The sequence below is a fragment of the Coloeus monedula genome, assembly GCF_965178545.1.
Source record: "Coloeus monedula genome assembly, chromosome: 4".
Taxonomy (NCBI): Eukaryota; Metazoa; Chordata; class Aves; order Passeriformes; family Corvidae; genus Coloeus; species Coloeus monedula.
The window spans coordinates 34,038,110-34,051,082 of NC_138784.1; the positions used below are offsets into that span (position 1 = coordinate 34,038,110).

Below are 12,973 nucleotides of genomic sequence, written 5' to 3' on the forward strand. Positions count from 1 at the left end.
GCACAAAATGAATTGTTTAAGTGACTTGTGCCAAGCAAATAGTACATAAAGACACAGTAATGATATTCTGGGTCATTTTCATCTAATAGTAATCCTGTATAGACTGAAACCAGTGCAAAGTGTTTTGTGTTTTTAAGTCCATTTAGACAAATCTTTCTGGTACATTTCTTGAAAAGTAAGATCTTTTTGCAGTGGTTGAATTCTGGAAACAAAGAAATTGCCTTTTGTTGTAGAAATTAAAAGAAAAGGAAACGGCTCTGTGGAAAGCTGAACAAAATGTTATATCAAGAGACAAAGTTATAAATGAATTAAGACTTCGATTGCCTGCAACATCAGGAGAGAAAATAATGGCTGAATTAAGCAAACAAGAAGATGATTCAGAGTACCATCATGCCATTAAAATTGCTCATCAGACCATTGCAAATATGCAAGCAAGATTAAATCAAAAGGAAGAAGTGTTAAAAAGATACCAACATATGCTTGCTAAAGCAAGAGAGGTACTTAAACTCTTTGTCTGAAATTTCTTCCATTTTCAAGTTGTTTTAGTTGATTCTTTGTTTTCTTATTCCTAGTGAAATCTAAAAAAACCAGGTTTCTGAACTCACACATAACAGAACAGAGACAATTATTTATTTCATATGTGGAAAGTTCATGTAGAATATTTTAGCTTTTTAGAATAGGAGGCTTGCTTAGTCAAGAGGTTATGTATTTAATTTCTGTCTAGGAATTAAAGTAGTGTGACAAGAAGAAAACTAAAATTTTGCCAAAGTGGTCTCAGTATAATTCGTATGTTTCTTTGGGGTTTTTCAGTATTTGCAACAGAGATCTCTGGATTGCATCTGGTAGTGAAGGTACAAGAAAGACATACATTTATAGATAACATTCTTCTAAGCATATTTTAAACTAAGGCATTATTTAAAGCATAAACAGCGTATCCAAGCATACTTTATATTTTATAAGCATAATTTATATTCTTTTTTCTTTATATCCATAAAGCGTATTTTAAAACATAAACCTTTTGTCAAAGAGATACTTCAAGGCCAAACATCCATCAGTTTTAGTGTGTCTGGATCAGAAGCACATTTCCAAAGCTGACTTTCTATCATCTTCACGTAGTGTGCTTTGGTTAACATGTGTAGCTTTCTCTTGGGAGAAATCAAGGGGTTTTGTTTGGCAAGAAAACAGAAGATGCAGTCTTAAAATGAGCCTGTTGTTCTCTGTGGGCTAGCATTCCCACTGGGATCACACTATAGTCTAAAGTAAATAAACTTGAAATGTACCTAGTATGGATATCCCTGTCCATACTCATAGTCACAGTTGGTGAGGACCAACACCAAGGGTTTTGTTCTCCAGCTTCTGTGCTTTTACACCATACTACTTGCTACATAGCTTAAAACTGCAAGAGTTGATTTTTTTTCCCCAATAGTGTTAAAAAGAAAAAAAAAATTCATTGATTATATCCAGAAGAAAAGAATTTTAAAAACTTCCAGAATTAGAGGAAAATCTGGGGAGTAATATTGAGCAATGAGTGAACAAACAACTTGAAGGCATTGTAGTGTCATGACTTTCTGTGATAGTGTGCATCACTAGAGTTTTATTTTGAACTAACAGGAACAAGAGGAAATAGCAAAGAAGCATGAGGAAGACATAAGAGTTCTACACCAGAAGTTAGATTTGCACACTGACAATTCCCTTAATAAATTCAAAGAGACTGCTTTGGTGAGTCATGTGTGTTTGTAGAATTAGTGAAGTTGCTCCTATATTTTTTACTTTGTTGCTGAAAATAACAGTTTTGCAGTCAAAAGTGAGGGATAACTGATGACTGGAAAAATAATTGGGTGATTGATATACAGTTGTATTGTTGAGAGAATTCACATGAGAGGGATTAGAAGTCAAGTGTAAAAAACAGAGTTACCACATTTGCATATCATCCTAATTTATGGAGACTTCTAGGGGAGAGAGTTACATACTGCTTTCTGGTCTTCTCATTCAGTGTATGGTTATATTAAGCTAACTCATTTTGATACCAAATTTCTCTCTGCACTTTATGGTAAGGTGAAACCTGTATTCAGCTGTATTCTGTTGATCATTAGATGTACAGAGCTCTTTTCAAACCAGCCTGACTGGTTTCTCTGTCAACTAAGAATCACATCTCAGTAAGTAAATGGTAGCTTTTAATGCTTGATTATATTTAGGATTGAGTTAAAAATGCATCAGTAGTGCTTATCTTTTGCTTAAAACTTAAAATGTTTATTACATGCGTTTGTTCTGTTTTACAGGAGTTAGGGAAAAAGACCGCTATATCCCTGTCCAACAGCAAATATTTTCACCACTTAGAGAAAACTGTAGCAGAGCAGGATAATTCTCTTGCTTCACTTGTTGGAAAATTAAAGAAAACATCATCTGATTTGGAGAAACAGAAGCAAATTACTCTAACAAAAATCAATGAGTTTGAGACTATCAGAGCTCAGTAAGTTTTTAGACTATTAACATAAGTCACAATTAGAGTGGTTCAAGTCAATTATGTATTGCTGCTACAGGACTGATCTATCGAATTGGACATGTTTTTGCTGAATTTAAGATGCAGCTGGAAAAAAAAATCTCAAAAGCATTGGTATAGTTGGCAATTCCAAGTTATTTTTAATCTGTAGCCCTTCACTGGGGCTAATACTGAAAAATGGTGGCTTGGAAAAATGCTTTTTAGTTGTTAGCTTTATGCCATTTAGTGAAAAAGAAAGTTGTTTTTAAGTTACTGTATTATTTGCTGGCTTGTGCTTTGTCATTTTTCTTCCCACGATACATCCATTTGGGTTTGTTGCTGAACGAGTTTAAACTCATGAAAGTTTAACCCATGTTTAAAAGGAAAAAATATGATGCTTTCTTTGCCTGTGAGGACCAGGAATGAAAATGAATAATGCTCTAATCTCATTTTGCTGGCCTTCATGAGTTATTCTCTTACTAAACTGCCTTTTTTGAGCCAGTCTTTCTTTGCTGTTTCCAAATCTAAGTGTCATTTTCTTTAATAACAATAAAAAATAAACCATTGTGTCCTTTGTGATTTATTTGGAGTTTGCTAACTTAATTATTACACTGTACCCTATTAATGCTTATTTTATATTAGGCTTCAAGCAAAGCACACAGTTGATGTGGCACAAATAAAACAAGAAGCAAATGAATTGAGGAACACCTTATCTCAGAAGGAGAAGGAATTAGCAAATGTAAAAGCTGAACTAGAGGTCCAAAAAGAAGCAAATAATAGAGCACCCACAGCAGCACTGAAAAACCTGGTGGAACAGCTGAAGAGCCAGTTAGCCATAAAAGAGAACCAGCACAAAGTTAGTCAACAAATATTAATCTCTATGTCACTTAAATGTTTCTTAATGCTTAAGAATTCTTTATATAGCTGAGTAGGAGGTACAATATAATTGTGTAACATGCCAAAGTAAAATACAATTATTGCTTTTGCCTGTTTTGTAGCAGCATCTTCACTTACAAAAAAAATTCAATTAATTATTTTCAGGCTTTGAGTAAAGCACTTCTAGAACTCCGAGCAGAAATGACTGCTAATGCTGAACAGCAAATTATTTCTGCTGCATCACAAAAAGAGGCATATATGAATGTCCAGGAGATTGTTGACAGACAAACAAAGGGGCTTACGGTGAGTACTAGATAATATCATTGTATTGCTTTGTTGTATTGTTGATCAACCTGATTTGGGGCCTTTGGTGGCTTTTTTCTTTTCTTCTAGACACAGATAGAGGAATTGAATAATCAGATTACAAAACTTACAGATAACCTTAAAATAAGTAAAAACAAGGAAACTTCTTTGTCTGATGAAAGGGATGAGTTAAACCAAGAGCTTCAGAAGAAAGAAAAAGCATTTGCTAAAATATCGAGGGAAAAAAATGAAATTGAAAAAGAAAATGAAGAACTGAAGAACCGGATTAGGAGGCTAAACAGTAGCATTCAGGTAGAAGTGACTTTTCAAACTATGTTTGATCTTGGTCAAGTTTCTGTATAGATGAGCTGGTTGGGGGGGTGAAAGATTTAAGTATCTTACACTTGATAAAAAAAATTATTTTTTCCTCATCATCTGGGTTACATGTAAGATACTAGCTTTCTTTCTTGCCTCAGCTAAAAAAAAAAAATAATTACATACTTCTTGAAGTATGTTTGAAAGAGTCTGAGGAGTTGAATAACCACTTTCATAGCTTCTTGGAAAAATGGTATTTTGTCTTAATTTAAAGATAACTTTTAAAAGATCATTTAGGTTCTAAACTAAGTTTACCAATTTGGAATTAAAATCCTTATTTTTTGATTGGAGAAAAAAATCTTAGTAGTCACTAAAGTTGAAGTTGTAAAAATTTGTAATGTTTCAGAGCAAAGCTGATGAACAAAATCTGATAGATGTGCTTCAGAAAAAACTTAAAAAGTTGGAAAGTGAACTTGAGAAACAGTCTGAAGAAACAGAAAAAAAAGGTCTAAGAGAAGACAAGGTATGTGATATTTATATCATGGCTTTGAAAGACCTCATCAGCCAAGGCCAAGGCTGTTGACCTCTCCCTATTTCTTCTAAAACCTACCAGCCAAACTTGGTTAGAAAAAAAGTAGTTTCATGGCTGCAACTTCTCATGTTTCTCATGCTGTTTGTTACTGCTCTTGTTACTTAGTACTGCTATCTTAATGATTTCCTGCCTTTTTCTAATGGATCTGTTGTCCTACAAAATCTCAGAAAACTAAGATTCTCTAGGTAGCAGTGAAATTGATTACATAAGTGAAAGGACGCGTTGCACTAGAGCCTCTAATTTCATAAAATTTTTTTGTAAAATGAATATTAAAAGCTAAGAAAGAATTTGGTAGGAGCATTAAACTGCACTAGCTTTATACACCAGTCACAGCAGTGTATTCAGTTGAACCTGCTACTTAGATATGGCAAATAATACTTCTTGGTTTGAACTGATAAATGAAGAAATATATCATTCTTACTTTTGTAATATGTTTGCTTGTTTTGCTTTGAGAAGAAATCAAAAGGAAATACATAATCTGTTTATGTTCTTCACAGACCTCCAAGGAGGAAATAATTAGATGGGATGAAGGTAAAAAATGGCAAATCAAAATGGAAGGATTGCGGAACAAACTAAGGGAAAAGGAAAAAGAAGCAGATGCTTTATCCAAACAGTTGAATACACTGAAGGAATTTTATACAAAGTGAGTTGGTTTTAATTGATTCAGCTACAAGATGATGTCATAACGGAAATACAGATATGTTTGATATATAGTAATTATTGCAGTTTGTTATAAGATTGATGGTGAGAATTTGACATTGCTGTTGAGACTAAAAGGATTAGTTGATTTTGAAGCAGCAGGCTACTCTGCTAACTCCTCTAGTATCCTTTCCCTTGCAGAAGCCAACAAACTCTATTAGAAGAAAGTGTTTCGAAATTTAAGTCCTTTATTATGCTTCCTGGCTTAGCATTCTGTTACTCCCACAAAGCAAATACCAGCTTTATGAAGACAGGCTGTTTCTCACAGTGTTGTTATTTAATTAGGTTGCTAGGACTGGATACTTGTAATGTTACTGCAGTAATGACAGTTCTAGGATTATGAGTTGGAAGCCATTTCAACAAACAATCGTATGTCCATACTCTCTGCAGATACTACGTTTACTTCAGTTGATGTAATGGCAGGATTTTACTGATAAAAGATGTGGTGTTGATTGTAGCTGTTGTTAAATTGTGATTTGAAACTGCTTCAAAATGGCATTTATTCTTAGCAAGCCTCGCCTGAATTTCACATAGAACACAGGCAAGACCAACAAGTGGTTTATGATGTGCATGATAATGACTTACTGTCCATTGCTTTTTTTGGAGTTTGAGTTGGGATTTTGGTAAGGTTTTACTGTCTATACAGTAACCTTATTAAACAGAAAAGGGGGTGTGGTTCAGTGAGCAAATAAAATGCAAACATGGATTCTTTTAAGACAGAAGATATTTTCTCCTCAGGAAAGCAAGTTAACAAATAAGCTTTAAAATGTAAATTTACTGAATGTTGCAGGACTGAAAAAGAGAAAATTGCTCTGCAGAAGAAACTGAAAACTACTGGTGTCACTGTTGACCGTGTTATTGGAGTAAGAGCAACAGAAACTGAAAAAGAAGTGGAAGAACTAAGAAAACGGAATCTAGAATTAGAAAATGAAGTTGCACACATGAGGTGAGAGACTTTTTAAATGAATCTATAAAAAGTGAAAAATCTAAATTAGTAAAAAATCTGTGGAATGAGATAGACTTTAATAGGTGAACTGTAATTCAAGAAGGAAAAAAAGAAACAGGAATTTTAAAATTTCTGATAATTTCTGATATAAGCAAACTTAAAACTATTGGGGAGCAGTTGTGCATGTTCAGAGAATATGCAGCATTGGTTCATTATTCTAAAAAGCTAAAGAATATGAAAAACATACTCCTATTGTGGAAAATTTTAACTACAGTTTAGAGTTGGTGAAAGTTACTGGAACTGCTAAGTGCAGATAGGAAGTGTATTCTTAACCAGTGTATCTACTATCACAGTGGACAATGTACCTGAATAATAAATAGACTGTACGCATCTGAAAAGAGCAGATTCCTTTTGCCAAAGTGAGTCTCTTCCATTCATGGGGATTAGTTGAAATGCGGCCATCGTTGATTTAGAATAACTAGCTTAGAAACACTGGAAAATCACGTCTAGAAATCCAGAAGTTCATTATGCTTTTACCTAAAAGGGTGTTTTTCTGCATTAATAGCCATTTGTTTGTTTTGGCTTGATTCATTTTTTGATGTAGAACACTGCAAGCAATCCCACGAGACTCGGTTGTAGAAGATCTACATCTCAAAAATCAGTATCTCCAGGAAAAGCTCCATGCATTACAGAGACAATGTTCAAGAGAGACATTTTTGAGACCCTTGGTAAGTTAATAATGTAACCATATTACGTAGAATACTACTTAAGAAAAGTATTTATTTTCTATTCGGTATTCTATGTCACTTAGCTGGTTTTATTCAAATGACAGTATTCTACAGCAGATGAAATACTCAGCTTTTGGTGGTTTTAAAAAAAACCAACAAAACAAACACAAAAAACCCCAAATCCCCAAAACTTAAAGTTGCTGTATCATACAGGTAGAAGTTGGAATATTCAGCATCCTAGCATATGTGGAGAAATAAGGAAAAAATATTTTAAAATATATGAGTCTGCAACTGAGAGACTACTTTTATATTATATATTGATTAAAAATTCAAGATGCACAGAGTTTGGGGAAATACCGAGCTGCATTTCAGTTACATTAGGTGTTTTTGTTGTGCTTTGATTTTTACAAGATTGATTATATTGCAAATTTTGCATTATTAAGTTTTCTTAATCTTTCAAGAATAGACTTTACAGTATATTCTATTTTCCTTTATTTCCTGTTTTCTTTTACTGTGTTCTGCTTTTCTTTCATGCTTCACTCTATCTTCAACTTGAATCAGAGTACATGTGACCAGACTGAACTGACCAAGTCTGTTCCTATCACTGTCAGTAAACAAAAGTATCTGAATTTCCTTCACAAGAAATCTATTTCAAATAGGGATGAAATCAAACATCAGACTAATAATAGTGTTCCTGATGGCAGTGAAGTAGATGAGGATGCAGACATGCAAACATCCATTATGCATAATGAAGGGCAGGAGGCTGCTGCTGATGCAAGCAGGGAAGTGTCTCCTGAACAGCACCATGAAGATAGTGAGAAATGCAAGGACACAGATATTTCTAGGGAAGGTAAAGAGAACTGCAGTGAAAAAGAAGAAAATATAACCCAGCCTGAAAATGGAAAAGTTAATGAGAAATGTGAAGAAAAAGAGAGGAAACAAGAAATTTTCAAGCAATCAAATGTGGATGAAGAATGTGTAGAAGACTCTGATACTGACAGAATGAGCTGCAATCAGTCTGATTCAGGGAAACATCCTAATCAAGCTAATGGCTGTGAAGCAGACAAAATAAATATGAATAATGAAATGAATCCACACACTGCAGAGAATAAACAGGAAAATGACCGAAGCTGTACAGAAGGGGTTGAAACTACCCCAGAATTTTGTGAAATGCCCGAGGTTTGATACTGTAGTGGCCCTCTAGCATTTCTTCAGTATAAATAATGTAGAAATAGAATAGTTTGGTCTTGATAAAGCACTGCTTTCCTATCCATGGTCTGCAGGGATATTGAAGTACTTGCCAAGTGGTCCATAAAGCAAACCTTATACTTTCATGATAGGCATGCATGTCAGCTCACAAGTAAGCTACTGTCAATCCTAAAATTTTGATCCAGAGAGTTTACAAATAACCCCAAAGATACATGGAGCTAATTGATGTCCTTCATTCTTTAAGAGACTTATGATATGTTATTATTTACACTTAGGAAAAAAAAATGCTTTAATGAAGCAATTACTTGATTCCTCTAATTAGTGATGAAGTAATGAATCATACAGTAATTCCCAAATTACATAAGTAAAAACCACTGATTATTATATTATTAAAAGGTTTTACTCTTTACTAGCCAGGCATAGTAATTTACCATATCACTGTGATTTGAATTGGCACTATAAAGTATGCAAAGCACTCTTTGTGTAGTATAAATTACTAGCCTCCATGCATAAAGACTTAAGACTGTGGGAACTAACAGATTAAATGAGAGTTACATACTGCTCTTCCTGACTTGCTTTCTGATCCATTTGACATATATGACATTTCTTATGACACATGGTACTACTTAAAAAACTATCAGAGTATGTCCTTAAAATTAGATGCTGTTCCCAGGTACAGTGTCACAGCTTACTACATTCAGTAGCTTTTTTATCTTTTAGTTTTTGAGATTTATTTCTACAGAATAGTTTGAGAGTCAGTTTTGGTTTGATGAAATTTTTACTAGTTTATACTGATTTTTAAACTTCCCTTAAAGGTTAAGCAAGTTAAAGTAATGTAAGAGAAGGTGTTAAAGCAGATTAGATCAAAACTGGTAATAATAAAGTTTTGTTTCATTTCTGTGAGAAATACTAGTTATCTGTTGCACTTAATCAGCTACAACTGATAGTTGTAATTTTGAATTAGTACATTACCACTTAATAGCAGTTTTTCCCCCTCTTTTCTCAAGACATCAGGAATAGGATCAAGTGATCAGTATCGAAGAGAACAAGAAGTTTTGAAGGAAAATTTAAGATTGTCATCTGAAAACATTGAGCTAAGATTCCAACTAGAGCAGGCCAATAAAGATTTGCCAAGACTAAAGGTAACATCTTTTTACTTTAGTCCCCTTTACCCTCACACAGGTCAGGGATTTGTTTAAAAATAAATGGATATTTCTTCTGTACATACTGTAAATTTTCCACGATTTTACAGAAGATGAGAGGGTTGAATAGCTGGTAGAAATGATGGAAAATATCACTGAGATGGGAAATTGCTTTCTCTTAAATTTTTCAAAGTAAAACCACTGTGATTTTGTTCACCAGTTGTTCACCTCAATTTGAGATCTAAGTTGCTTATTACTTTTTTTTTCACTTGTAGGACCAAGTAGATGACTTAAAAGAAATGTGTGAACTTCTCAAAAAAGAGAAAGCAGAAGCTGAACGAAAGCTGGGCAGCATTAGAGGGGTGAGTATTCTAACAGCACTTTCCATCATAATTAAATGAAAATTAAATACAAAAAAAAGCAAAGTATTATTGAAGCTAAATTATTTGGAATCAACCAAAAGCAAACATGAATTGTTCTTGCTTATTTTATTGACAAAATGCTATAATAAATTAATGACATTAAGTTACCAGGACCATTAGAAGGACTAGAGCTAAACCATTAAATATTTACACTATCATGGCCTTATTTTGTCATTTTGATTAGTTACCTTCAGAAGCATATTTGTACAATAAATCGTAGTTACAGCCATAATAATGAAAATTATATTCATGTATCTATGTAAATGATTTGATGCAGATGTAGAAAGGGTACTTTACTGTTAGTGAAAGTTTTTGTTGTACTATGCAAGGTGACAGCTAAATTTTACCCTAGCTACTGTCAACTACCTTAATAGAACAGTATTTCGGAAGTTTAAGGGAAGAAAGTACTCAGCAGTGCCCAGTATGTCTCTTGCTGCTCACTTATCAAACTCTTTGTGTGACCTTCTAAAGAAAGCTGAGTTAGTAAAAGCTCCTAAGTGCCTTTGTAGCTCTTTGTAGATCGCTGTACAAGGTAAATGAGTTCTGCTTCTGGGTACCTGGAAAAGATCAGATATTTTTCATTCTTTACTCATGCCTTGTGTGGACTGCTTGTGTATCTGTCTCTTATGCAGTGGTATTCTTGGACAAGGAAATTCAGTTTATAAAACTGTTTCATGCAAAAGTTCTGAGGAGACAGCAAATTCTGCATCTTTCTCCATTCACAGGCAGCAGGATGTGACAGGTTTTTCTTTAATTCTGCTGGGTACCAACACAAACCTCCTAATCCCTCCAGTTATTTTAGAGAAGAAAAAGAAGTAGTTTTTACTTCTGAAATTCGGTTGCTATATATATTTATGAAGAACTCCAGGGAATAAAATCCTCCCCATTTTCCACTTACTTTGCTCCTTACTTCCGTAGAAAGAAAAGGAGGTACCTTATGGCCCCAGAAGTAGAATCAGCAGCATCTTAAAATTATGAGGAAATTGTTACAACAATGATGAGAAAATAAATGGATTTGAAGACTTAAACAGATTTTCTAACTCATTAATTAATGTAGTGAAAGAAGAAAAATAGAGAAATTACAATGTTACCCTCACATACATTTATTTATTATTCTGCAAGAAGAATATATGCCTTTGGAACAGGAGATCTATTTAGGCTTTAAAATATAGTTCTTCTGTCACTTTGATTCGGCAGAAGAAGGGATGCTAAAAAATGGCCCTCTTTTCTTCCCTCAAGTTCCCAGCCATTTTTCCCCCATGCCCCCAGTTGCATGGTCTGTTGGGTTGGGGAATTTTTCTACAAGAAAAGCTGAATAAATTAAGTAGTTCTTTGATTTATTTTCCTAATGTTTCAGTTTAGTTCATGAAGTACAGCAGATTTTGAGACTTAACTGCAGCTCTTTTGGGTAACACAGAAAATGAAGGAGTTGATTTGTTGACTTGAGGGGTTAATATATCATTAGATGTTTTGCAGAGGTAAGTATGCAGGAAATTCTAGGGTTCAAGTCATATCAAAACAAAGCATCTTTTTTTTTATAAATATGAATTGAAATGGGAAAATAAGCAATAAAGGAAGATTTGGAGTATCTCAGAATGTCAAAATGAACTATTTTTTACTTATACTTTTTCCTTCCCCCCTCTCTGTAGGCTGGTAGAAGCGGAAAGACAATCCCAGAACTGGAAAAAACAATTGGCTTGATGAAAAAGGTTGTAGAGAGAGTCCAAAGAGAAAATGAAGAACTGAAAAAAGCTCCAGCTGTGGTTTCTAATGAGAAATTACTTGGTCTTGAGCAGGAAAATGAGAAGCTAAAGGTACAGATTTATCTCTAGTAACTGTATTTAGATAACAGTTTATATGCAAGTTAGTAACAAAATGGAGTAGCAAGCCTGTTGATACTGATTGGCAAAAAACTGTTTTGAAAATGGCAGATATGATACAGAACAGAAAGGCAAAACTTCATTTTAGCATAACATAATGCATGATTTAAGGTACTTTGTACCTTAAGGATATATTTAACTATGTGATGAAATGTTCACTGTGCTAAGTAGCCATAACTATTCTGTGATTTAAAAATGGAAATCTGAAATCTTCTACAAAGCAATGTAAATATGTTTTAACAAACTATTTGGTATTTAGTCTGAAATGGAAAAAATGAAACTTGATCTGGAGGGCCAGCTGAGTATGCGTTATGAATCTAAGACCAAAGGAATGGAAAAGCTCATTACTGAAAATGAGAGACTGCGTAAAGAACTGAAAAAGGTATGATCATTGTAATGCATCCCTTTATTTCATTAGGTACTGGTTATGGTAAGTATATGGTTTTTAGTTTTTTTAGTGGTTAATATAGCACTGATGTTGCTATGACAGATTTTTTTCACTATATGTGGAGAGGAGATATCCAAGGACTAGTCCAAGATCGAATTTGGAAGTTGTAGTGCTAGTAATCTTGGATGCAGTTTTCCTCTAAATCAGCGCTGACCCTATCGCACCATTGTTTGAGATAATGCTGTGCTTCATGTGAGGTTAAGCATTCCATAAAGCTTTGCTTTTATTGAACAATAGGAAGCTGACAGTGGAGAGAAGTTACGAATAGAGAAGAATAACTTGGAGATATTAAATGAGAAGTTAAATGTACAGCTGGAAGAAACCATTAAGAAGCTAAATATGGCAGAGAGCCAACTTGATGGAGCTGACAGCAGAAGCTGGAAGTCTATTGTAACAAGGTAGGAATTGAGAATGTAATAAAAAGACAGAAAAATGAAACAAATGCTTATGCTATTATGAGAAATAACCTGTGTCCTGCATAAGGATGGGAGAGAGCAGATTTTTGGTAAGAAATACTTAGTCCTGGACTCCTGGATGACTTCAGGGTGAAATAAGATAATGAGTTGCAAAAGTACTCTTTAATAGTGGTAAACAGAGATGGAAGGTATCTACAAAATCAGAACCTGTGACAGTAAACTTATTAGGGCAGAAAATCCACTGGACAGAAGAGAGACCTGTCTGATTTCATCTTAGGTCAGATCACTGTTGATGGCCAAGGTTTTACTCCATTCCCAGTCTTGCACTCCCACAGGATCCCCTGCTCTGACACGTTGCTCAGCCATTTCACTTCACTGAGACTTTAAAAAGCCATTTGGTTTTTTTTAACCTTCCCCCAAACTATCCAGTGAGGTAAAATGTCTCTATGCAAAGCAAGATAACAACCATAATTTGTCTAAGGAATGAGGGCAAAAATGACTGCAGGACAGGACAAAAG

The 12,973-nt window shown here is 34.2% G+C and overlaps 1 protein-coding gene across 4 annotated transcripts in view; it reads left to right on the forward strand.

Annotated features, from left to right (window-relative positions):
* CEP290 (centrosomal protein 290) overlaps positions 1-12,973 on the forward strand; it is a 49,261-nt gene that overhangs the window by 31,099 nt on the left and 5,189 nt on the right. For 3 of the 4 annotated variants that reach the window (XR_014226371.1, XM_082280649.1, XM_082280650.1), the window contains 16 exons: positions 234-497; positions 1,612-1,719; positions 2,280-2,470; positions 3,122-3,335; positions 3,521-3,658; positions 3,749-3,970; positions 4,380-4,496; positions 5,063-5,208; positions 6,055-6,210; positions 6,815-6,938; positions 7,500-8,117; positions 9,155-9,289; positions 9,565-9,651; positions 11,361-11,525; positions 11,851-11,973; positions 12,277-12,437. Coding sequence is in view for 3 of the 4 variants with exons in the window: in XM_082280649.1 (XP_082136775.1) it covers positions 234-497; positions 1,612-1,719; positions 2,280-2,470; positions 3,122-3,335; positions 3,521-3,658; positions 3,749-3,970; positions 4,380-4,496; positions 5,063-5,208; positions 6,055-6,210; positions 6,815-6,938; positions 7,500-8,117; positions 9,155-9,289; positions 9,565-9,651; positions 11,361-11,525; positions 11,851-11,973; positions 12,277-12,437 (2,969 nt within the window). In the remaining variant the exon portion in view is untranslated. The remainder of the gene's footprint in view (positions 1-233; positions 498-1,611; positions 1,720-2,279; positions 2,471-3,121; positions 3,336-3,520; positions 3,659-3,748; positions 3,971-4,379; positions 4,497-5,062; positions 5,209-6,054; positions 6,211-6,814; positions 6,939-7,499; positions 8,118-9,154; positions 9,290-9,564; positions 9,652-11,360; positions 11,526-11,850; positions 11,974-12,276; positions 12,438-12,973) is intronic. The other variant, XM_082280651.1, reaches the window with a different exon arrangement.